This window comes from Rhododendron vialii, chromosome 12a (assembly GCF_030253575.1).
Source record: "Rhododendron vialii isolate Sample 1 chromosome 12a, ASM3025357v1".
NCBI classification, from domain to species: Eukaryota; Viridiplantae; Streptophyta; class Magnoliopsida; order Ericales; family Ericaceae; genus Rhododendron; species Rhododendron vialii.
This window is the reverse complement of record NC_080568.1, coordinates 3,204,109-3,229,651: the sequence shown is the minus strand read 5'-3', so window position 1 is coordinate 3,229,651 and position 25,543 is coordinate 3,204,109. Positions and strand designations below refer to the sequence as shown.

Genomic DNA, 25,543 nt, shown 5'->3' with positions numbered 1-25,543 from the left:
TTTTTTTCCCTCCAAGAATCTCAAAGATTATGTGCAAGACTGCAAAACGAACCAAAACTGCTCAAGGCTCGACTCAAACTTGTTTAGTAATTGAGCATACTTTGAGTGCGCATTTAGGCTCGTGTAGTAAACAAGTCAAGCTGAATAATCTACAGCTCGCATCGTTTTTAGTAAATGAACTGGGCTCGACTCATTGAGGGCTCTGCTTGTTTACAAACGAGCGTAACTCGAGCTGAAATATAGACTCGTTTATACTAAATGAGCCGAGCTCAAACACTACAAAAGCCCTGCTCAGCTCGTTCGCACCCCTAAATTTTACAGTAACATGAAACTATTGGGCCGGACAACCTTACTTGGGCCGTATATATATGTAGACTGATGGCTCACACATCCGTCGGCCTTTCCCAAGAAGAAAGGGCTCCGTCTATAAACTCGGTCGCTTCTGAACCGACTACCCCAAATTTTCCCGATTTTATCCCCACCTCTCTCTCTCCTCAGAGCCCTAGCCGAAGCTCGGCACTTTCCGATCCAAGGTCGACACTCTCCGATCTCACTCGCCGCCGTCATGTCTCAGGTAATTCAACCTTTTCCTAACAATTTTTTTTATTTTTTTTGGGTAAGTAACCTTTTCCCAACAACTTTCTCTCACTAAAGCCCTCCGTTTATAATCCGTTGACATGGAGATGTATATATGAACCTGTGTATCTGTTTACCGAAACGACGGGGATTTAATGCATCCATTCGATTAGTTCAATTCTCCGCTTACGGTCCGAATCGGTCCGTTCTGTAAGTACGTGTTTGGAGGAATGTATTGGTGGTTTTTAATCGATGTTTCTGCTGCAGTGGATGTGATGATAAAAAGAAATTATGTTTTTTTATTTACGTGTTCACCTGATTGCGGACCGAGCGAACGCGCTATACGCCGGGGCAGACGCTATGTGTGTGCTAGTCGCGTTATGGAAAAAGAGTGAAAAGGAAAATCTTCAATTGAGAGTACTCTCTAACGAAATTCCAGATATGAAAGTAGAAGTGAGGGGCAAGTGGAGTGCCGGTGCACTTGGCACGACATTCAACCCCAATGAATGAGGTGTGGGGTTCAAGTCCCACCCTCCCCTCCCCTCCCCTCCCCTAACACTAACTTCTAACCACTAGCTTCTACCGCCTTGGGGTGTGTAGATTCTCCTACTGTATGACAAAAAGAAAAAGAAAAAGAAAAAAGTAGAAGAGAGGGGAGAAGAAAATTAGGGAGGCAGTTTTTTTCCCTTGGCGGTTTCTTCAGACAGTTAAAAGGGGTAGTTTAGGAAACTAAAATGTGAAGCCAACCCTCAAAACTGGCCTTCACACCAAACGGGGTGTTCCATCTATAATAGTAATAGATAATAGATAGTAGATAGATATACGGTATACCTGATAACATGGTTTGTTCCCTTCTCGTTTTTAGGTGGATAACAGAAACTCTTCTGCGGCCAAGCGAGCTCGAACTGATGGTATGTGTGTTTTCTATCCTGTATCTAAATGAGCGTATTTATAAATATGTTTAACATACCACAAATTTAGTTCCATTTGTGGGGGTTAGGAACCACGTTTTATACACATTTTGGGTCATGCTATAGATTTGCAGATAGATTGTTTATTATGAGGTTGCACATTTTTCCCTACTCGTGAAGGTCTTTGGTGGTTACATTGCTACTGGCCGGTCACAGATTCGGATTTTGAAAAAGGCTGGGTTCTGAATCTTTGTAAATTGGTAGCAAGGCGATGGGAAACTCTTTGGTTCCTTGTAGATTTTCATGAAAAATGCCTAGAATTTGAAATCAATGGATGAGATTCACCTGAATTTGTGGACACCGTAGACCCAAGACCATTGATCTTAAATCGTGGGAAATTTTCTGGGACAGTAGCTAGACTGGAGTGGTGCATTGAATGTTTGGTTGGTTTATCGATCCCTTGTTGCCAACGTAGACAAATCAAAGTTTGTAGTACCAAACATCTTGAATGGACGAAATGATGTAGCATGCAAAAATGTGTCTGTATTAGCTATGACAATCAGGCACTTGCTTTGAAACAAGATCTCACTTGTATTTATAATTTGATATATGTTTCTTTGTTGAATTTAAGAATAGATGAAGAATTAAGCATGTGCGTTTCTGTGCTTTTCGTGAAGGCCTTATGCATGTACTTGTTTTTTCTATTCGTATTTATGCATATAAGTGTGGCAGTGCCATTTTAGGGAACTTCAGAATGGTCTGTAAAACAAATTGTTTCAATTGCAGTGTATTGTTTAAATAATGTGCCTTTCCATTGAACCATCATTATTGTTTAGAGACTAGTTAGAGTGGTGAGAGGCATAATAGTTTTCGTAATGGTTTAACCATTCGTCTGAAGCCTGCTTAGTTCATGTCTCCAAGCTGTTTGTATATCTTATGGAAGTAAGCAGTTCAGTACTTAAGTAAAGATCAGCGCAAGGCCATAAGTTGTTTTTGGTGTTCCTTATTTGTTTGAGAAAGCTCATTCAAAGATGATTTTTTTTCTGAGATTGGTAGCTCATTCAAAGTTTGAACACTTTTTTTGCCGATAGTTAAATAGGATGGCAACGGTGTGGGTTTTGGAGAAGTTTAGGCTCATACTTGGTCAGAAACTTAAGAGCATAGTCAAAGTTATATTGCAATTCTATCATATTGATTGCGTGGAGGAACATGTACATACTTTTGCTCGATAACTGTTATCATGCTTAGCGGAATTGGCTCTCGGAAGATAGCAGTATAGCACAATTGTCATTCCATTTTTGTTAGTCCTTGTGCCAATAGTTGGCTCGGATATCTGATATCTCATTTATGGAGGCCCTTTGCTTAATATCTTCATCCAGGCGGCCGCAGGGAAGATGATTGGACCTGCCCTAGCTGTGGCAATGTCAACTTTTCATTTAGGACGACTTGCAACATGCGGAACTGCACTCAGTCTAGGCCAGCAGATCACAACTCAGTAAGATCTGAAATTCAATGGCTTTCACCATTTATTTTTGGAATGACATTAGAGTTTCTTATAGAAGTTGTATGGTGATATTTGCTTATCTGAATGACAAAAGTTGCACTCTCATATTGATAGTTGATATAGACAAACACTGAAACACATATGTTACAATATGCATACCGGGGAGTGGAGTGAAGGGAACTTATAGGTACGAGGGGAAGAAAGCAGGAGAGAAAGGAAGGGACGGGATTTACACCTTCTTTTGTTTGGTTTTCCAATAGGGGAAAGAGTACTCTACCTCCCTTTTTACATGGTTGAACAGCAATTAAGAAAAGTAACAAAGGAAAATGGTATTAATTCTGATTCAGATAACTAAAAGCACTTCACTCCCGTCTCTTTTCCCCCAATCTTTGAGGGGAAGAGAAGTGCTTAAAATGTGGGCCCTCTCCCCCCCTCACAATCCCCTGCTCCATGCACTTTCCATCCCGGAAACATATTCCAGTTAAGTTGTCACCGAACTGCTCCCTGTCAACTTATTCACTTAGCTCTCAAACCATTGAATTGAAATGGAATGCAAGTCACAATTGCAAACATGTTAAATGCCTATGTTAAAATTATTCAGACCTCGCCAAGCAAAAAAAAAAAGCCAAGAAAAACAAATTACTCAGACCTCATGAATATTGTTTGTTAGTTGTTGCTGGCCTGTTGATTGCTAATTCCTGTAAACCATTTGTGATTTGTGGGCTTGGGAAAATGTTTCACTTTAACAGCTTTTTTGTTCGTGTATACTTCTATCATATCATCTTTGCTGTGTTTATCATGCGGACAACAATTACCCTCAACTTCTTGATGTAGTTATCCTGGGCCAAGTTGATATAATTCTTTGATAGTATTTTTTGCTTCCTAATTCTACTTTTTCCTGGTTTTTGGTTGTCGTAAAGTAAGATGGCTGTGTGGCATCTATTTTCTATTATTCCAACTGTGTTCCTTTTCCATGATCCAGAAATTTGCTGCAAAACCCATGCAACCCATGCATGGCTACTCGTCCCCAGCTCCCTATGTAGGCTCTGGTGCGCCCTCATCAATGTATATGGGAGTGCAACCTTATGGCTCTTCTCTCTTCAATGGATCATCTATGCCTCCTTATGATGTTCCATTTTCTGGGGGCTCTGCTTATCCTTACAACTACGGCAGCCGCTATTCTGGAGGCAGCCCATACAGATCCCTGCATCTATCTGGTCCAACACCTTATTCAAGTGGATCTATGATTGGAAATGGTTGGTGATACTCTTTTACCTCTGTGATCTTATATCTTATTTCTAGTTACACTTGTTTTCTCCCCAGTTAACTACTGTGTTTTTATGGTATCATTATGCGTCTGTTTACATCTGTCAACTTACTGGGAACTTTTTTAATCTCTTCCCTTTTTTTATTTACGGATTTCAGTGGAGAGTTCCATTTTGGTGTGAGGGTGATTAGTTTATACACGCTTTTAGTAAACACCGGTTGTGCTACTTTTTAGAAATGGCTACCCTGTGGCACATCCCGCACACGAGCCATACTTGCTGAGTGCGCATGTTATCTTCAGCTGCTGCCCATTTTCTTTTCTGTTTTTGTTTATGTAAAGTTGTGTTTTCATTTATTTACTGTGTTTCAGGTGGGATGTATGGCATGCCACCCCTGATGGACCGTTATGGCTTGGCTGTGCCCATGGCTCACCCTGGGATGGTACGTGGAAATCATTACTCATATTAAGGGTTTTTGACTTGTTACTCAATTTGCATGGAAGCATAGTGCTTCATCATGACTGCATTAAATACACAGTATCTTTGGAATCACAAAATGTCTTTAGAATCACGTTTAACTTAATAAATGATTTTTAACCTTGATTTTCCATGCATTGGCCAAGTGTTTGACTCCATTTGCTTGCCATACCTAGAGGTCACTTGTTCTTCTGGTACTTGAATTGTTTATGCTCTTTCGCCTTTCAGTATAGTTTTCTTGTACTAGCTGTTTGGTGGAATCACAAGTGAACTTTTTCTGCAGGGCCCAAGGCCTGGGTTCTTTCCAGAAGATAAACCTCAAAAGAAAGGTGTTAATTTTGTGATATCTAGGCTGCTTTTGATATCTGACCCATGGTCTGGCATGATGCTCCCTCTTCATGTATTAAGTTGCAACTGTTTTGTCTTGTAAACGCCTGCAGATGTAACACGTGATAATGACTGGACTTGTCCAAAGTGTGGAAATGTCAACTTTTCATTCAGAACAGTTTGTAACATGAGGAAATGCAATACTCCAAAGCCTGAACCCCAGGTTTGAGCCACTTTCATTTCTAGATTTAAACAGCTTCTTTGGTTGTAAAGTATTAATATATGGCATGGCTTTACTTTTCCGATATTTATAATGTCTTTGGCATTATTGACCTAATAATGCTTTGTAAAAAATATGCAGGCCCCGAAGTCCGATAAGGGTTCAAGTAAGTTCTTGTAAACCTGCCATGTGGTTCTTGTAAACCTGCCATGTGGTGTTCTTTAATTTTTCTTGTATGATACTTATATATCTATGGTCTTTCAGAACATAAGATGCCGGAGGGGAGCTGGAAGTGTGGAAAATGCAACAACATAAATTACCCCTTTAGGACCAAGTGTAACAGGCAAAACTGTGGGGCTGATAAACCATCTGATGGCGATCAATCACCTTCTGAACCAGCTGATGAAAATGATCAGGTCTGTCGTCAGTTATGTTTACTTTTCATGTCCTTTTGGTTTCTGAAACGTCCATCAAATTTGTTGACAACCTATGTGTATGTTACATTCTCAATATATATTCAAGTTTCCTGTACATCTCTAGTTAATGATCTTTTGGTGGGACATTTGTTTTTTCTCCATTACTTTCGTGGTTTGATCTTGTTGCGGTTGGATTGCATTTTTCAGTTTGCTAATTGCTTTTTTTCTACCTGTGCATTTATTGATTCGCAATTGTGTAATGTTCCAGTGAGTTCTAGGACATGTTTTGAGAAGGTTCAGAGTTGTCGTCCAGCATTGCTCAGTATGGTCAAAGTCAGTCATGTCTTCATGTTGCAGCAGTTGTTGAGTTTCTCTGCCTTTCTCATGATGTGTGTCCAGTGTTGTATTAAACCAGTACGGTATTGTGGTTTTTTTTTTTTTTGAAGGGCCGGTATTGTGGCCCTTATGGAGATGCTTATTCAGATGCTTTATTGTGTCTGCCAATTTTTCTTGCTAGGTTTCGGTGACTTTCCGATAGGATTTTGTGCTACTTTTATGTTTCTGTTCTAGTGGGTATGTTAAACATACATTTGAGCTATGCTAATAAGTTGTAAGGTCTTACTGCCGCCTTCCTCTTCCTAGAGTTTGTTTTCAGTTACCCCGTCAGTTGAGTATCTCTGCTCTAGCAGCAGATGCTTCCCATGAAGGTGTGAAAAAATTCAGGAGTCCAGGATTATTAGTAGGGTTCTGTGTTGTAAACTATGTTCCGTAGACTTGGGTACAGGTGAAAGTGCGAGTACGTGATGGACCTTAGTATGCAAAAGCATGTCCATGGTATGTGCTCCAATGGTGTTTGCTAATGAATCCTAAAGCTCATCAGACAGTATGAGTCGTATTGTAAATTCGAGGTGTTAAATATGTCTGATGGGTGAAGTGGTAAGCGCTGGCCTTGTACTTCATACCTGACTTATTGTCGAGTATGTCAACATTTCTAGGCGACAGAGATTGCCGAATTTTGGCACATTGGGTCTTGGTGGTCTGTTGAAACAATGATTAAAGTGACCACTTTTTCCTGATTACTCTATGTTTTTGCCTGCCGTAGATGGTTGAAATTTGATTTGTCAAGTCCGTTTTGAAGTACAAGGAAATGTTGTTGAACTCGTTTTGTACCGACCGGTAGGTACCATTTGAGCATAAATCTGGTACCCTGAACCTTTGATTTCGTTCCAACTTTCCGGCACGCAAAAAATGACTTAAGAGAAATACAAAACTCCAGATCTGTACACAAACCAGATCTATTCCGGAACCGTACTAAAATAAAAGGAGGGACAAAATGTAGAATCAAAAACCTGAAAAACCAAAGGTCTTCGCAAAAGGACGTGTTTTTTGGAATATTTGTCGCCACCGATCGTGATTTCACAGTTCTGGTCATGTTCCGGCAAGAAAAAACTGTGTTTGAGAGAGAGAGAGGGGGTGCTAAATCTTGAATTTTTTCCCAAATATTTGGGTAAAAAAATCATACAAATTTTTTTACTTTTCCTATTCCACTTGACGAGACAAATCAATAATCCACAATAGTTCGATGCAAAACTAACAATTACGAAAAAAATTTGAATAAGAATAAAAAAGCCAATAAACTATGTGAAACAGGAGCTAATATAGCTTTCCAAATAAGGAAATGATATTGGCACTCCAAAAATTGATGCAAGCACTCCAAAAACAAAGGAAAATGATTGAGTTACACTGATTTTGGAGTGCCTGCATCAATTTTTGGAGTGTCAATATCATTTCCCTTCCAAATATTTGGGTAAAAATCCAATGTTTTTACTTTTCTTATGCTACTCGACGAGATAAACCGATAATCCAAAATAGCTTGACACAAAATTGACCATTGCAAAAAAAATTTGAATAACAAAAAGCCAAAAAACCTATGTGAAACAGCAAGCAGGAGCTAATATAGCTTTCTGAAATAGTTATATTCTTGTCATTTCCTCTCTCAATTTTTCTTGAGTCGAGAATCCGCGACCCAAACATATTGTCAAACAAAATCTCTTCCTCCAAAAAATCAAAAACAAAATTACTCTAACAAGACCAAGCTACACCGCAACTTTTCAATTTTCATTTGATTTCCTCACAGTACCAGTCTGAAGTTTTTAATTTTCACAATCTCTGCAATTTCGTCTAGAACTCTCTTTCTTTTCTTTTTTTTGAATTGTCATCACATAAACGAAATCTCACTATTATGTTTTTTATCAGAACGAAACATCACAATTCCCTCAATAATATTTGAATAACTCCCAATAGGCTTATAGTTGACTGGTAAACCAGCAGAAACTAGTATGAACTCCAGCAAAAACAGAGTGAAAAACACAGGAAAAAAAGGGGAGAAAATAAACGTACTTCCTCCTACAAAAAGAAAATTTTATGGTTTGCTAGCCGCGGTAAAATGAATTGACTACATAAATGCTAAAGATGTAAACATGAATTACAAACAAGACCGGTAGATGACATGAGGAAGAGAGTTGAATCCCTACAGGAAATGGTATCGATAGTATTAAGTGCCACCACTGGGAGCATAAAAACCTAGATTTTACCCTTTGCTTTAGTAGGGAATAAAAGTCCCTTCGCGGGCATCCGAAAAAATTGGAGCGATACAGAATAGGGAATAAAACAGCTAGAAGAAAGTGTCGTATTAAGAGATGACAAACACTTGTCGAGGATTTTCTAGCTGAAAGATTGCCAGCCATCAAAGCACAAACCTGAATTTACATTCCAACAGCTTAAAGCTTCATCCCACCAAATGATCAGTGACAAGAATCTTAAAGCAAATATTTAAAGTCAGAAGATAAGTGGTTTGATTGACTGGCTAATGACCGTTTTCGAAACATCATTAAGAACCCAGAAACCAACTACGAACCTTACCTCATCAGAAAGGGAAACCACAGGATGTATTTCAAGTTTTTAGTTACAAGAGATTATTATAAAGGCCGTTCTCATAGGGGGCTTTGAAGAGCTGGAATTCCTGGAAATGGGCATTATCGTTCGCAGAAAAGGGGTGCATAAAACGGGAATCGGTCGGGCGTTCAGACTGCCAGTACTCCAGTGAAGCTAGTGGTATGCCTTGGGGCACTCCATGCATCAGGGGCTGAGTTGTGGTGGTAAGATTTACATGAATGGGTTGCTGGTCCAGGGGGGGAATGTTTGCTGGGTCTGAACCCCAAGAATCAGTTGACAGAAGAGAGAGAGCACGGTGTTCTTGTGCTGCATCCAAGCTAAAAGAGAGCATAGACTCCTTCGAACCTGCAAAAGTTCTCATCCATGAAGCAATTGTATGATGTAAATGTTTCACTCCAGAATGGGGGGGGGGGGGGGGGGGGGGTTGTATACAAGAATGAGAGGGCCTAATACAAAATAGTAATGTCTTAATCCTTCTAACAGTGACATATCAACCCGAGAAATTAGGCTCACAAAGAGATCTCTCGAAGATCACCATGTTTAAAGATCAGTTCAAAGGAAGCCATAGGGATTACAGATTTTTCCTTGCTTTACAAAAATCTTTCAAGCAATTTGGTATACCTAGGCCTAAGTATTAAATCTTCTAACCATATGAATTGCTTCCAATTGAACAAATTTGTTATTAAAAAACAATTACTCCAGAGTCACAACACGTATACCAACTCCTAACGTAAAATTCAAATACATATTCAAGTATATACAGAGTGTCCCTGCCCTGCCCTTTGCTCATGACAAGAGGCAGCATTTCACTTTGTTACACAAGACGGCACAAGGAATACAAGAATTCCAAGGTACAGAGATATGATTGATACATTTTCAAGGAACTAAAAGAAAGTTCTTTCACACAAACCAGCTAAAGGTCAGAACATATGCATGACTCAAAACTTCTTAACCTTTCTCATCCCCTACTTCTTTCCTAATTGCTATCAAGATTCAAGATTATCTGGGACCATAAATGCTTTAGAATTCCCTTCCTAGCTAGCCTTAATTCTGTTAATTCGAGCAAGCACTTCAGCACTTGTACCACTCAACAGTACTTAGAGCTTTAATTATGTTATGCCCATATGTATAGATACCATCTAACCTCAAAATCTTTTCCCGCATATTAGGCCACTCTTTTTTGTAGGGACTGCTAGAATTGCACTACCATCAGAGGTCAGCAAAAGTTGTTCACATTGTCTAATTACCAGTTAGCATCGATCACTCAAGTTTGGAGCACTTCTATGGTTCACCTAGAATCCTAACTTACAAAGCAATCTTGCCGTGCCAAGCATCTGTCTCCATTAGCGGTTATTTGCACCAACTCCACCTTGGTACACAAGCACTCAACTTCCATAAAATTATTGACTTGAGAATAAAGTTTAGAGATCATTAACAAACCAAGCACCATCTAGGTAACTTGATCATTCTTTCAGTACAGTTTTGAGGTAATTCTCCACTAACTTGCATTCATCAAATTCTACAAATTTAATCTCTTAAAGCATGTGTGATTTAATTTTCAACCAAGTGGACACCGCTACGTTTCCTACTGTATTCCACACCACTGTTGCATACAAAACCTGTCCTTGAGCTGGTTTTGTACTTGATGGAAAATAAATCAGAACATCAAATCAGAAATATCAAACAAGAGGAAATACTCACACTTTGCAGACAATTACAAAATTTCATGAAAGCATATGGCCATGCCAAAATGGGCAATAATGGGAATATATTTTGCTCATGAAATTTCAAAGGCAGAAGGAAAATTTTAAATTCTCTTTTGGGGAAAGCCGTGCCCTAATTGACATGGCTGAAAAGCACCTTCGTTGACACATCACAACACAACACATCACAACACAACAGTGGATGTGGGGTATGTAAAGATCAAGGCATTTCCAAGACGGACATCCCGTTTCTATGCATTTTTTTTTTATCGGCAAAAGTAACGTTTCTACACATTTACCACTGCAGGCTATGTGACGGACACATTAAATATTTCTTTCTGTGTCTTGGGCAGTTATGGCATGTATGAAGTGCTGTGACTTCTTTTTTGGTTAGAGTCAGGTGCATCTCCAACCAAGGATGTTAAATTTGACATAGCATGCCAAGTGGATGAATTGGTATTTGAACCAACTCTAAGATGTCAAATGCTTAGGTGTGATTTGACATATCTCTCTCATGTCAAATTTGACATGCTATGTCAAATCTTATCTTTTATTGCTATACTTCCCAAAACTTAAAATTAAAGTGAACATATCAATAGATAAGAAATGTGATATATTGGTTGGAGAGCATCTCCAACAGGAGATGTCAATCTTTTTTGAAGGTTTATGTGGCATTTTGACATCTCCAATTTGACATCAAGCTCTCCATCCCCAACCCTTATGTCAAAAAAAAAAAAGAGATTGAAGGGGGATAAATAAATAAATAAAAACCCTCAAACGGTTTTTAAATTCCTAACGGTTAGTAGGTAGTCAAAGTTGGCATGCTTCCTCCCCCCTTCATCCATGTCAAAAGCCATGTAGGATTTGGCCTAAAAAAGGCATCTGGGTTGGTTTGTCAATTAGTGTCAAATATTACCGTTACAAGCTCCACATCAGATTTGACATCTCCCGTTGGAGATACTTAGGGGATGTCAAAGCCACATCAGCTTTGGCATGGTTGAAGGCATATTTGTTGGATGTTCAATTGATGCCAAAACTGACTGTTATCCATGGTTTGACCCAATAAATTTCATTCGTGACTTTTTAACTCTTGTTTATATGAAATAATGCATTACTAAATGATTATTTAGCATTTCCCATTACCTGTATCCATAGTGGGATCCATATATGCCTATCCTCCATTTCAAGATTTCACGTGTCCGGCACTTAAATATATTTCCACACCGGAGTCCATGTAACATAGGTCATACGACTCATACCTGGTTCTGATGTTCATACCTTTCACGGTTCCCCTAACTGAGAGATTTCGGCCATTTTGACAGAGAGTAATGTTCCTCACAAACTGGTCATCATAGTTTTCTTCAATAAAAGAAAAGACCATACTTATGTTTCGGTTTGTTCACTAATGACCGAATTTTCGGGTCAAATAGTTGATTTTATCCATATAATATAACCCTTACAGCAGTATTACATCAAACATTCCAGATGATAATGAAAAATTAATAAAGTAATTGAAGGGCTAAATTTCCTGTAAAGAAAGTAGAGAAAACCTTGATTGAAAACCTCAGGCTTGGAGCGCTTCAATGGGAAAAGCTTATTGGGATCCTCACCAGGCGTACCAATGGCATGTGATAGCTCAGTGCCTGGCAATTGCAGCTGCCCATTGACGCCTCCAGTTTTTTCGGATTTCATTAGATACCCCTTCGTTAGTGTGAACTTGGAGCTGCTTGTAGTTTCCCATGGACGATTTGCAGAAGATCTTGAGTGAACAGATGGGGCATCGTTCAACCAGAAGCCCAGCTGTTGCGTCCCATGACTCCCATCTATTCAACAAAAGCATGTTGAGTCAAACTAAAAGCATAGGGTGTGGAACAAAACCAAGATCATGATTTTGATCTTTATTTTATATCTTAATCAAGAAACTAAAATGCCGTATGTACATTGGTACAACAACGCGACAGGAAAATGTCACTAGCCAAGTAAGAACAATCAATAATCTAATCTACGGGAGTAACACCTGCACTAGTCCAATCAATTGCTTTCTTTAATACATCGACAATCTGCAACTGTGTAACTGAAGCATTTTCAGTATTCACACAGATGGATCGCTTTCATATAAACTAACAATCAATATGCCACTTCTGAAATATAAGTTATGTTAAGAGAAAACACAGAACAAGGTTACATAGATAAAACCTAAATTCTCAACTTTATCGCGTGCCTTTTTATTTGTCTGGTTAAATGAAAGGATAGATGTAAAATGATATTGCTACTACTGAGGAATTAGACAATATTCGACATCATTGCATGTTCGTGGAAAACAATAGATTCAGATCAGAAATGGGATAACAAGCATGTTTTTTCCTTAGATTATCAGTATGTTAAATTCTTACACTGACCACATGATCCCCAACTAGAAACAAGAATTGCTTGCATCAAATCAAAGTAGATACTGAAAGGAACGAGTCAAAAGTTGAGGAAAACCAATACCCAAAAATGGCAATGGCAGCCTTGTCGACTTAAACTGGATCGCAGCTTGCTGTGGCTTGCGGCGTCGTGCATTATGGTCAGAGAGCCGCTTGCGACAGCTTCGCTTCTTTTCATCGAATTCTGACAAACTGTGGAACCTTCAAAATAAAAAAACAATTCGTCGTTGTGTCAAAATCAGTCACCATAAGCTAGGAGGACTTTAGGGGCAGACTAGAACAACTTTATAAGACTTGGTCATTATGACCAACACATATTCTAGGCAAATTGCGAAGGAGCATTCCATAGAAAACAACATTGAGACATGCATACAAGTATCAGTCTAATTGATGTACGAAGGGAAACCATGAGAACTGACAATTGTCATGTGCGAAACAAAGTATCCCATATTCCCTGTTTTCCTGCAATCCCCAAAAAGAAAGAGAGTTTACCTGCTACATTGTTGGCAAAACCGACGTTCTACACCACCTACGACCACCTTTGAGAATTTGGAATGATTCTCGCAAACTTTATGCTTGCGGTGATATTCTTTAGCTGATGAGAGGTCAAGGTTACAGCCTTCGACTTGGCAGCGTGGGGGAGGCGTACTCTGACAAGTCGATTTTGTTTTCTTTGTGATAGAGGCAGTAGATGCTACAGGAATCATAGACAAAGAAGGACTCTTAGCGTTGCCCCCGCTGCAGTTATTCTCGAAATATGTCCGCTTACCAAGTTTTAGACCAATCATCGGTTCACCAGATCCAACTGAAGAATCCAGTGTCGGAGAAGTTCCGGCTAGCTCAGCTCTGCCCAAATCGATCTTCTTGTTAAAATCTCCAGGAAAATGATGAAATGCCTCCTTGGATGAAGAACCAGTGGAAGCTGATATTGAGCTCCTTGCTGAAGAACCATGTGCCAAATCGGAGCCAGAACCGCCACCTCCACTCCAATATAGATTAAAAGACCCTGTATCAATTTCTCCCTCCTCTTCAATTACCCAGTCTGTCGGTTGCTTCTTTTGACTTTCCATGGTTTTGGAGTTATACATGACTAGGTTTTCCCAGTCCCACTTTGCATTCCAATCCATTGCAGGGAGAGAATTCATGAATCAGATCTGCACCATTGACAAAAAGCAGCACTCCGAGTCAGTTTAGGGGGAATGACATCTGGTACTATAAAAAGGACATCTACAGAAAAATAAATGGAGAAGAAAAGAAAATTAAGATGGATCACATGAATGACTAAGGCAGAACTCAAAAGGCACACGAAGAGAACTAAATCATCGCCATTTTAGACAGATTTGGATTAAATTGGCAGGGATGATAGCCATGATACATCAAGAAGATGCCTGGCCTTTAAAGAATCAGTCCATGAACCACCTCCTGTTTATCTGTTCCAGAAGATTGACGCATTGCAGACTTGAGTCAATGTCCTCCTTACGCCAAAAGGAAATCTAGGTCAGAGAACTCATGTTTCTAGCACTTTGCTTGCAGAAGCTGACCATAAAATACAGTCATCTAAGCGAATGATTAATTTGAAATCCATACTCAGTGCTCCCTGCTATTTCCCCACACAATTACCAGGTTTGACAGCCAATTTAGCTAGTATCCACTTGACTATCCACAATACGCAAAATTCTACCGATCACATGTATTTCCCCTCTCTTCTCTCTCCAATTATTTCAAGATAGAGTGGAAATTTTTAACCTTTTTACAAGCGCCTGCAAATAAGCTGTAATTCCATGCTTTCAATTTGAATAACAGGATACCAAAACGAGTATGACTACCCTCATTCACCCAATAACAGAATGTTCTAAAAACTTAATTAGAGCACATATAACCTGAATTGAAACCACATGCACCTAATACCTATAACTCCAATTATCAATAATCCAATGAATAAACCCATGATAGACTCCCTGACTCGGTTTTCGTAGTGATGAAATTACGGTCAACAACCCTCCCACCTGATGAAAAGGAACTAATTCAACCAAACAATAGTCCCTTTCAACAAAAATAATATATGTGAATGCACTTGCCGAACAATAACGCACCCAAAAAAAGAGAGAAGAGAACTATCTCAATTTCTTTTCTTGAGTCCATTCAACATTGATACAAGCATTTTCCCACTTGCCAAACTAGAAAAAATGACCAACTTATTTTGAAGCCTCTAACATGAGCAGTCAGAAACAATGCAGACACAACTCTATAGGGTAAACCCATGGGATAGCCGAGTGATTGAAGGTTGTAACTATAACAAACCATAAAATCTGAGGAATTGTGTTACATTCTCGTTGACGACACCTAGACTTAGTCAATACCTATGGCCAATGTGTGGCAGTAGGTATCCGGGATTACCTGGATGGATCAAAGGGGCCTTGACTTTGATGGGTTCCTCATTACGAAAGGGGGAGAGGGTACGTTGTAATCTCCTTTTAGGTTTCCATTGGATTATTTTGGTGCAACAAATGGAAGTGCAGGTATGGTAACCCATCAACTCAGCCAAGAAATATTGCCCTGTTAGTCTGTTACGCTACACCACTATCTCTACAGACTCCACCGTACCTACTTCAGGACCAAAACTAAGGTCCCACCATGTGCGAGACATGTTAAAATTACGTTTAGCCCCAATAAGAGGCTTTGAGAACTTGAACCTGAGCCTTGTCCAACCAAGTCCGAGTTCATCGGTTTTATCCTCGAAAGAATGGTCCATTTCCACCGGGAAATGCAGTGTTTACTTCGCTTGCTTCATTTTCGGGTGCCAACAACACCCCCTCCCCCCCTCTTAAAGTGAGAGCCCCACTCTCCATAGAAACTAATACAGGAAAAAAGGAAACAGGAAAAAGGGAAGGAGAAAAGCATCTTTCCCTTTACCAAATTAGAAACTCACACTTTGGACAGAAATTGACGAAACAAGCACCGACATATTCTGGAAAATGACATGTTTCACTGGAATCGGAAACAATAAAAGCTGTACTCACAACAACTGCTACTACCTCTTTAATGCAATCACATCAATGAGTCCTCTACTGATGTATAGATCAATAATTATTCTAACAGGACTCAAAGTAACAGCTAAGTTGAGGAAAACTAAACAAAACCCTAACCACATCTTGCGTTTTATTTTTACACCAATTCCGAGAAAATGAAGGAAAATCATTGGTTTTTCTTCTTTTTCATCTCGTTTTCACCAGATAAAACCATTGGTTTTAATCAGGGCTGGAAACAAGCCGAATCGAGCTTTAAAATGTTCAAAGCTCAAGTTCGAGCTCAACTCGTTTTTATTATCAAGGTGTTCGATCAATAAACGACCTGAGCCTCCAAATGGGCCGAATTACAAGTAACTTGAGCTCGGCTCGTTTATTAATCAAACTTAAAACTCGAGATCGACTCTTCTTCTACCAAGCCGAGCCGAGCTCATAACGAGCCGAGTCTCCAGCTGTCGCGATCAGCTTGGTTTGTTTCCAGCCCTAGTTTTAACAGTTGATGTTCCACCGAAATGCTGTAAAACAACAATAACAAGCACCTAACTCCTTTAATCCAATCAAACCGATTCCTCCACGGAGCTCAACAATTTCCTTCTAGGGTTCACAGCAACAGCAAGTTGAGCAAAAAATCAAACCAAACCGTACCGAAAATAACCTCCTTCACTTTAACACATTTTCCGATAAAACGACAAGTAAAACCAGAGGATTCAACTTTTAACAGGGGATGTTTCGCCGAAACAGGAAACAAAAAAAACAGATGCTCTAAACAACAATCAACAATTATTACTAAGCTCGGCGATTTCTACTGGTTTGCGAGAGGATATGGAGGAAAAAGTGAACGAGATCGTAGCCAGAAATAACCTCGAGATTAACCGGAGGGTTTTGACAGTGGCTTGAAAAACACGAATTCTACTGGTTCGCAAGAAGATACGGAGGATAATAAGTAAGAGAGAGAGAGAGAGAGAGAGAGAGAGAGAGAGCGGGGGGGGGGGGTTGGGGGGCTTACCGATTGAGGAAGACTAGAGCATTTTCCAAGGAAAAGCAAGGGGAATTGGACTGGTTTCACTTTACCAAATCGAGAAAGTGGAGAGAGAGAGAGAGAGAGAGAGAGAGAGAGAGTGAGTGTGTGTGTGTGTGTGTGTGTGTGTGTGTGTGTTTAGTGAGAGGGAGAGAGAGAGAATGTGTGAGCTGTTTTTGTTCAATCATGGAGGCATGTGTTTGCTGCCGCTGCTATAGGGCCAGCTTTTTTTCTTAGGCTTTTTGGGGCGCTTTGGAAAGGGCTATTGTCAGATGTAAATGGAAGAGTCTAGACACCGTTTGGACATAAAATATTTTACATATTTTTCAGTATTTGATTGTATAAAAAATGTATAAAATAAAATATTTTTATTAATTGAATAAAAATGATTTATTCTTAAATCTTTCATAAATTATTTTTCGAAATGAACTCGCTGTCTTCTACTGCAATTCTCATTGTCCAATTATCTCGATCATCAGTCTTAACCTACATTCAATTTCAATATTTTCAGATCTCTCTATAGTTTAAGCCCCCTCTCTCTATACTATTTTTTCAATTTCTGAAAGTATTTTCAAGTGTCAACCAAATACTAGAAAATATAAATTTGAAGTTTGATTTTAGAGAAAACATTTTACATCGAAATGAATAGAGCCAAATTGTCATGTAATTCACGAGCGGATGTGCAAGTGCAAAAGTGTATTAGAATCTCATCTGAAATTACTAAAGCCGCGAGAGTAAGAATTGAAAGCGTGAGCGTAGTTCAAGAATTGAGAGTACGAGCGCAAAGTATTTTGAAGAATTATGAAACTAAACAAGCGCAAACATGAAAAGGTTTACCAAAAATTTTTCTACCAAAATTCATGATAAAAATTAAATTGAGAGCGAAAATGTGCGAAAAAAAATTGAAAACAGGAGCGAAGAATCTCAACGGCAAATTATGCGACCAAGGTACCATTAGTCCACCAAGTTCTAGCATGCAAAAGTTCAGCAAAATGCGAGATTCGTCTTCCAAAAAAATTAATTAAGTTACGCGTAAACAGGTCCAAATTCTCTAAATTGTCTAGAAAAACATGTTACTCCTCAAGAGTCTTTTTTTTCCCTTTTTCTTTTTTTTGAACATATGTAATTATTATGTATGCAGCCTCAACAGTCCTAGACTCCTAGTAGACTCCAGAATGGAACCTCTTCCCTTCCTTGCCCAAAACAAAACCCACGTGCTTTAAGGCGACCCTTTTTTTTTTTTTGGACCATATTATGATCTGTTCCGGAACGTGAAATAAGTATTTATTTTTTAAGAAGACAATTTCAAGCTAAAGAATAATGAGCTTATTGAAATCTAAAAATATATAACATGGATCTTGTTTGAAAAATCTCATTGAAATCTTTAATACGGTGCAAAAAAATTAAAAATTTATTTTTCATTTACATTATTTTTTAGTTTAAAAATATGAAATAAATACTTATTTTTTAAGAAGGTATTCTGGAATGAGCTCTTAGTATGTTGGTGAGTTAGATGAGAAAATCTTTTTAATGGTGGAGCTGTGAATAGTTTACGGAGCCAATTGTTATCGTCCAAAAGTCTTTTGAACGGTCCGGATGTTAATGAATTTTTTTTGGAAAATAGTTAAACTTTTTTCCCTAAAAGTTTTATTATAATCTAAACCATCCAAAACACTTTTAGACAGTCGCGATTGGTTGTTGCAATAAAAAACTTGTTCACGACTGAGCTGTGTGAATAAGTTTCTCTCATGTTAGATTACTATGTGAGCCCGATGTTACTAAAATCAACTCGAATTTGAGACCTCATCTCTTGGCACCCATCACAACCACTTGGGCTAGAGGCCTGGGCCAAGAAATGCGACTTTAGTGTCCAGTAACACTTTTGAACGATCGCGATTAGTTGTTACTGTAAAGATCTTGTTCACGATTGAGCCGTGAATAAGTTTCTCTCAAGTTAGATTACTATGTTAAATCAATGTTACTCCATCAACTTGAATCTGAAACCTCACCTCTTGGCACCATCATGATCACTTGGGTTAGAGGCCTAGGCCAAGAAAGGTGACTTTAGTGCCCAATAACACTTTTGGACGATCGTGATTGGTTGTTGCTGTAAAGAACTTGTTTATAACTGAGTTGTGAATAAGTTTCTCTCAAGTTAGATTACTACGTCAGGCTAATATTGCTCCATCAACTCGAATCTAAAACCTCATCTCTTGGCACCCATCATAGTCATTTAGGCTAGAGGCCTGGGCCAAGAAATGCGACTTTAGAGCAAGTACATCAGCATAGATGAAATGTCTTTTTAGCTACTTTGGAGAGAAAAAATTCAAAAAACACAACTGCACCAGCATAGGTAAAAGGATAATTAAAATTAATTTATAAACAATTATACTCTATTTTTACCTATGCATTATTCATACTTCTTTCTTTTTTTATTGTTTCTTTCTCTCTCTCCTCCCTCCTTTATCCTCTCTTTAAACAATAAAGATAATAGCAAATGAGTGAAAAAAAAATTTTAATTGGTGTTAGATACAATAGATAATATTAATGTAATTGTGAAAAAAAAATTGATAACTAAAATAAAATTGTGAACTATTGAAAGGCATTATACATATTCACTTATAAACTTGATGTCACTATATGTCAAAACTGGTGGCACCTGCATTAATTTTTCTCTTGTTAAATTGTACTGTACTTGAGAGTATATACCTAGGCCCTAGGTGAATCTAAAAAGCACAATAAACAAAGTTATTTTTAAAGATACTTGCAATTATATATTAGCAAGTTGGACTAGTTGAGATCATGGGTCTGATAAAAATACTGGGAAGTGCAAGTGATGGGACAGCTTCCAATAATTAAAATTGGTTTTTTATTTCCTCTTTGCATGCTTATGGGATTCAAGATATGAATTGATTATGCCTGTCATCTTGAATAGATTATGCCCGTCGGACGTGGATTGACTACTTATTCCATTCAGATTTAATAGTTTTTTTAAAAAAATTTATGTCATTTTTCAATCGATTATACATTGTATTATAATTTGCAATGTTTTACTTAATTTTGAAAACATTGTTTTATATAACTAATTGATATCTTTCAAATAAGATTCATATTGAATATAAAATTTATTATTAATTTAAAGATATAACTTATTTTTTATTCGGTTTGAATTTAACGAGGACTATTAAATCCTGACGGAGGGTGTATTTTTCATTTTTAATATGCTTATTATACTCGGTTATAGAAACTGGATTTTGACTAATAAAGTTTAGGATGCAACTTTCTTACATTAACAGCATTTGATTATTAATTATACTTTTTGTGTCGATTAAGATTGTACACAAAAAAAAGGGACTCAGATCCTGTCCAGCTTCCCTCCAGTCCCGTTGAATTTTGTCCTTTTGTGGGCTCTTTTTGGATCCATAAAAATGATCGAAACCGTTCACTTTTTAGATCTCGTCGAGAACAATGAACTCACCAAAAATTAAGTTGATCGGATATCGTATGATAGGGTTTTTTTAATGCATTAAGTTTCGGAGAAGTGTGTTGAAGGGGGTGCAATCCTGTGTTGTGCACCTCTTTTTTATACAACATTCATGCATTTGGAAATGATACCAAACGGTATCCGATCAATGTGATTTTTGACGTGGTTGATATTCTCGGCAATCTATAAAAAGTGAACAACTCCAATCATTTTCGTGGGTTCGAAAAGGGCCCACAAAAGGCTGTAACTGGAGGGAGGCACACAGGACGGGATCTGAGTCCCAAAAAAGGTTGGGTAAGGTCTTGGCTTGTTTAATCAGCAAATTGCAAATTCATGACAATGACCATGTCAAGATTTAGAGCATAAGTACATTAATCAGATCATAAGTACATTAACTCTATGTGCAATGTTGCTGGAGCCGCTGGCGCATGTGGGTGGTACATCCATGAGACTCATGTGTATAGAACAACTCTGAGGCTGCGTTCTGTTGAATTTATCTTAAACTTAATTTAAATTTGAGAATTTTGTTCTTATTATTTGTATTTTTTTCGTATTTGTTACTTTTACGTTAAATTTTTCTGGGTTGTTGATTTGTCTTGATGAGAGGAATCGGAAAAGTAATTTTTTGTACTTTTACCAAAATATTTTGAAAAATAACAACTTTTTAGTGAAAAAAAATCATTTTTTATGCCTCAATACATAATGGGACCCAGTTTGGACCTACTAAACTGATATACCATATTATGGAGTCATAACTCATCCTTCTAGACTAATTGCTGATGATTCCAACTCAAATTTAAGTTGCATAATTTTCGAAATTCTTGGGTGGCCAATAGTATGCTGAATTTTTTCGCTAAAAAGATTATTTATTAAAATACTTGGGTAAAAGTAAAAAAAATTAATTAATTTTCCGATTCCTGTAGTCAAGACGAATCAATAACCCACTAAATTTTGGCACAAAACTAACAAATGCGAAAAAATTCAAATAATGACAAAATTCTCAAATTTAAGTTAAACTTAAATTAAGTTCAAGAGAACGAAAACGATCGTCTTTGAATAACTATATGTTTCAACTTCCAAGTAGTATTATTGTTCTTTATAATGGACTGCGGGTTTATTTGTACCCAAAGATTTTATTTCTCATCTCCTTGATGTGATAAGCCATTACAACTCTTGAATCAAGCACTCATCTTTCTTGTAGGCTTACAAAGCCAATAAACCCAACTTTAAGCCACTAGCCGAAGGCAAATAATCTTTGATTTTGCAGTAAGAATCTCAAAACACATGAATTTCAATACACAATTGTTCTGCGAAAGCGCGCATTGCGCATTGGGATATAGAAGCAGGGGAACGGAGGCAACAAAGGCGTGGACGGCGCAAAACCAAGTATTATTGACTTAACATTGTACCCAATTTCAAACTTGGGAATTTCGGTGGACTTTTAACAATGTCGCACCAGTTTTGGGTTGGTTCTGATGACCATGTTTTTAACCATCTCTTCTTTCAGAACCCTTCTGAGAATTTTCCCTGAAGCTGATCTAGGGATTGCACCCACAAACTGCACCACTCTCACCCTCTCATAGCTTGCAACATTAGAGGCAACATACTTCATTATATCTTCTTCACTTTCTCTTGCATTCGAGTCCATCACTACGCATGCTGCCGGTATCTCCCCTGCCTCTTCATCGGGTAATCTGCAGATTTAAAAACATTCATTGAATTTAACTTTCCGTTCTTCTTCGGTTGCGTGTTTCATGATCAATTTCTTTTGGAGTATTTTGAATTTGAGCGATGTCATTCGTAGTCACGTCGTTGCTTACTTAAATTTTCGTATTCGTTAAGTCATATCAGTAGGGACTTAGAATTTTCACGAAGGGATTCCAAAACTGAACACAGATTCCTCACAAGTAAAGGGGTTTCGTAGCAAGTGAATTTCAATCTGAGACCCGCCCCTTGTATGAGATGACGGTATTTGAACCTATGTGCAAAGTGCTTATGCGCGTGATAATGATACTTACGGAATAACAGCAACATCTGCAACAGAGGGATGAGTTAGGATGATATTTTCCAAGTGAGCAGGAGCCACCTGCACAATCAAAATGAACATTTAGAAGCACAAATTACTGCTCCATAATTGGCTATGGCAGGGTCTGTGAAAAATGGCCTAACCACTCGAAAGAACCTGAATCTTCCACACCTATTAACTTCAATCTAATGGAGCATTATTAGTAACCCAAACTGTGTTCGTTTTTTCGACTATCTCAATTGCTCAAAGCCGTTAGCAAATCTTACTTGAAATCCTTTGTATTTGATGAGTTCTTTTATGCGATCCACAATGAAAACATCTCCGTCATCATCGATGTACCCGATATCACCCGTGTGAAGCCACCCGTTTTCATCGATGGTCTGAGCGGTTTCCTCCTTGTTTTTATAATAACCTGTGAAGTTTGACACATGAAGTTATGAGAGCTAACCTTTTAGGCTGTAAAGTGTGGTGAAGAAATGTTTTTTACAATGCATCATCTCGAAGCAAGCCGATACTTTTTTTTTTAGGAGCGAACAAATGCAGTTTATATTGATAAAAAGCCAGATACGAGCAAACAGCCAATTGGGTATATATGCTACCTTTCATTACGCATTGGCTTCTCACGCAGATTTCGCCCCGAGTGTTCTTGGGGAGAGATCGACCCGTGTTTGGGTCGATAAACTTGACTTCCAAATTTGGAAGCACAAACCCGACAGAGTTTTTCTTTGCAATTCGATGGCCCATTTCTGGATCCCCGTGGGTAAGAGTGATGCAGCTATGCTCCGTCATTCCGTATGCCTGGCAGCAGTGAAAAAGGGCATATTAACCAAGTAGGTAAAAATTCAGGTTGATCGGATGAGTATATTCACATTATTGATGACGTTCGTTTCAAAAAATTCAGTGGTTTTTGGCACCGACACTTCGTGCCCTAACACTCCTCTCCACCACACATTAATCTGGTTGTAACGGCTCTTTGATTAAGGTTATTCAGTAGGTTCGGAATACCACATGGCAATTTGCCCAACTAGTGATTAAAACTTGACCATGTTCTCCAAATTTTTCTTACTATTCAAGAACTAATTTCCCAGAAACCCAAAAGTGGTACAAAAACATGAATACATGGATGTTTTTACTTTCCATTGCATCTGTTTTCAAAATCACGAGAAAATGAAAAAATCTTTAATACAACGGTCAAATGTAACGCATTTTACAAATAACCGTTGCATTGAAAATTTTCTCGAGAACAACGTAAACATGAATTTGCATAGAGGAATATTGAGTAACACTCCAGGTTACTCCTAACACAATATCCAAATTCAGTCAACACAGTGCTTACCTCTTGTACAACCACACCAGGGAACTTCCTCTCAAACGCACTAAGTACCTCTGGCGCCAGGGGAGCCGCTGCAGTCATAACAGCATGCAATTTAATCTTACCAAGATCAAAATCATCGACCGCAGCATTCTTAACCATGTCGGAAATAATCGCAGGCACGATTGGTGCGAACGTGACCTCGTGATCAATCAACGCGTTCAGATACGTATCGATTTTGTACCGTCCCATCACCACCACTTTCCCCTTGTTTTTCAGCGTAGCGCAACATATTCCTGCCATGCCATATATGTGGAAGAACGGCATTAGGCCAAGCGTGGTCACTTTTCCAATTAGTTCGGGGCGTACGCTGAAGAGAGTGGAGCAGAGGTTGGAAATGAGGTTCCGATGAGTTATCATCACGCCTTTTGAGGTACCGGTGGTGCCGGAGGAGAACGGGAGGGCGCAGAGATCGGTTTGGGCTATGGGTTCGGTGATAGTACCGTTGCTGGCACGATCTGCGGCTTCAAGAAGTTCTTCCCAATATATGGCGCTTTCGACTCTTTGTTCGCCTAGTACTATGATTGGCACTCCTAGACCCTTCACCTGTAGTTGTCAAACAGGGTTTTGAGTGATTCGTATGAAATCCGAGCATTGAGTTCTAGCCAAAATCCAAGCCGAAGTAGACTAATGTGTTCAGCTTAGACCGAGGAGCATTCATTCTAGTGCTCCCCGGTCTGAGTCGAACAGGTTAGTCAGCTTTGATTGCATGTATTTTAATAGAAGCTGTATAGTGTATAAGAAGTTGAATATATTTTCCATTTGTGTAGAAAATCTTCACCTTCTCGTAATTTGGCCCATTGGTGACAATAAGCCTGGCATCAGCCGCCTCCACCTGCTTCTTAATCTCCGACGCATGCCCAGACGGATTCGCACCCGAGAACACTCCACCAGCCGCCATTATCCCGAGCGCGACAATGGCGTACTCCGCCACGTTTGGGAGCAGAACGACCACCACCCGCCCGTTTCTCAACCCCAGAGACCTCAAGGCCTTGGCAAACCTCTTGGTCTCTCTAACCACTTCCCCATGAGTGTACTCTTTACCGCTCTCGCTCTCCACGAACGCGACGCTATCGGCATACAATTCGAAACCCTGAAGCACGAACTCCGGTAGAGTCACGTCATCCGGTACTGGAATCGAAGGGTAGGGGCTTCGGAAAATGTGGTCCTCATCTTGTGGCAAGAGAGTTGCCATTGTTTTGATGTGTGCAATGGGGATTACTGACCTTTGCTTTATAAGGGGCAAAGAGTGTGTGAATGTGAGAATCATGATTTGTGCATGAGGCTTTTATTGGTGGGAATTTGTTGGGTCATTTATTTGCTGTAACAGGGCTAGAAAGCATTTTCTTGAATCTGTATTCGGGTTTCAACTACTCCTTCAATTCAAACCTTGAAAAAGGATTTGAAGAACTTTACCTAACTGAAAAATAGGAGAAAAAGGTGACCTCAGATGTATCATGTGCTTGTTTACCTGAGGGGTGCATGTTGTGGGCAAGACGCCCGGAAAAATTCGAGTTTCCTCTTTTTGTTTTGCAAATTAAGAAGACCCTTTAAATCTTTTCCGTCTCTTCCTGTATTTGTAGTTTACAAGAAGGAAAAGGTTCGTTTGAGAGTCGCCACCCGAGTTCTGAAAAGGATTGTCACTCGAGAAACCGTATTTGAGAAAAACATGGCTCTTTTGCCCTTTGGGAAAGGTTTTGGTCTAAAACTGAGAGTTTTGGATTCGGGAGTCAGGTTACGAGAGGGGAATGTTTTGTTTGGAAAAGCACCCCTCTCGCCCGATAAAATCGGTCTCCGCTAATACTTTTAGGATTTGAAAATCATTTTATTGCTCAAC

At 38.9% G+C, this 25,543-nt stretch overlaps 3 protein-coding genes across 9 annotated transcripts; 1 reads left to right on the top strand and 2 right to left on the bottom strand.

Moving 5' to 3' along the window:
* The first annotated feature begins 398 nt into the window (after positions 1 to 398).
* On the top strand, positions 399 to 6,321 carry LOC131311252 (ranBP2-type zinc finger protein At1g67325). Its single transcript, XM_058338612.1, has 10 exons — positions 399 to 574; positions 1,442 to 1,487; positions 2,867 to 2,982; positions 3,974 to 4,247; positions 4,628 to 4,698; positions 5,017 to 5,062; positions 5,174 to 5,283; positions 5,422 to 5,446; positions 5,545 to 5,696; positions 5,965 to 6,321. Exons 1-10 carry the CDS (start codon positions 566 to 568, stop codon positions 5,965 to 5,967), a joined length of 852 nt encoding a protein of 283 aa, XP_058194595.1. The 5' UTR covers positions 399 to 565; the 3' UTR covers positions 5,968 to 6,321.
* Positions 6,322 to 8,416: 2,095 nt separating this feature from the next.
* Positions 8,417 to 16,968, bottom strand: LOC131310904 (squamosa promoter-binding-like protein 12). Of its 7 annotated transcripts, XM_058338164.1 has the most exons (6): positions 16,950 to 16,968; positions 16,813 to 16,907; positions 13,273 to 13,934; positions 12,845 to 12,981; positions 11,905 to 12,177; positions 8,417 to 8,996 (listed from the first exon to the last, which is right to left on the bottom strand). In XM_058338164.1, the coding sequence occupies exons 3-6, from the start codon at positions 13,923 to 13,925 to the stop codon at positions 8,662 to 8,664; spliced, it is 1,398 nt and encodes a 465-aa protein (XP_058194147.1). In that variant the 5' UTR covers positions 13,926 to 13,934; positions 16,813 to 16,907; positions 16,950 to 16,968; the 3' UTR covers positions 8,417 to 8,661. The 7 variants fall into 7 exon arrangements, with proteins under 7 accessions (XP_058194147.1, XP_058194148.1, XP_058194152.1 ...); XM_058338165.1 differs by lacking the exon at positions 16,950 to 16,968 and having other exon boundaries at positions 16,813 to 16,939; XM_058338169.1 differs by lacking the exon at positions 16,950 to 16,968 and having other exon boundaries at positions 16,668 to 16,817.
* Positions 16,969 to 21,533: 4,565 nt separating this feature from the next.
* On the bottom strand, positions 21,534 to 25,013 carry LOC131310929 (4-coumarate--CoA ligase-like 1). The gene is made up of 6 exons (XM_058338201.1): positions 24,488 to 25,013; positions 23,671 to 24,252; positions 22,934 to 23,132; positions 22,601 to 22,746; positions 22,327 to 22,394; positions 21,534 to 22,002 (listed from the first exon to the last, which is right to left on the bottom strand). The coding sequence occupies exons 1-6, from the start codon at positions 24,974 to 24,976 to the stop codon at positions 21,750 to 21,752; spliced, it is 1,737 nt and encodes a 578-aa protein (XP_058194184.1). The 5' UTR covers positions 24,977 to 25,013; the 3' UTR covers positions 21,534 to 21,749.
* Between the last annotated feature and the right edge of the window lie 530 nt (positions 25,014 to 25,543).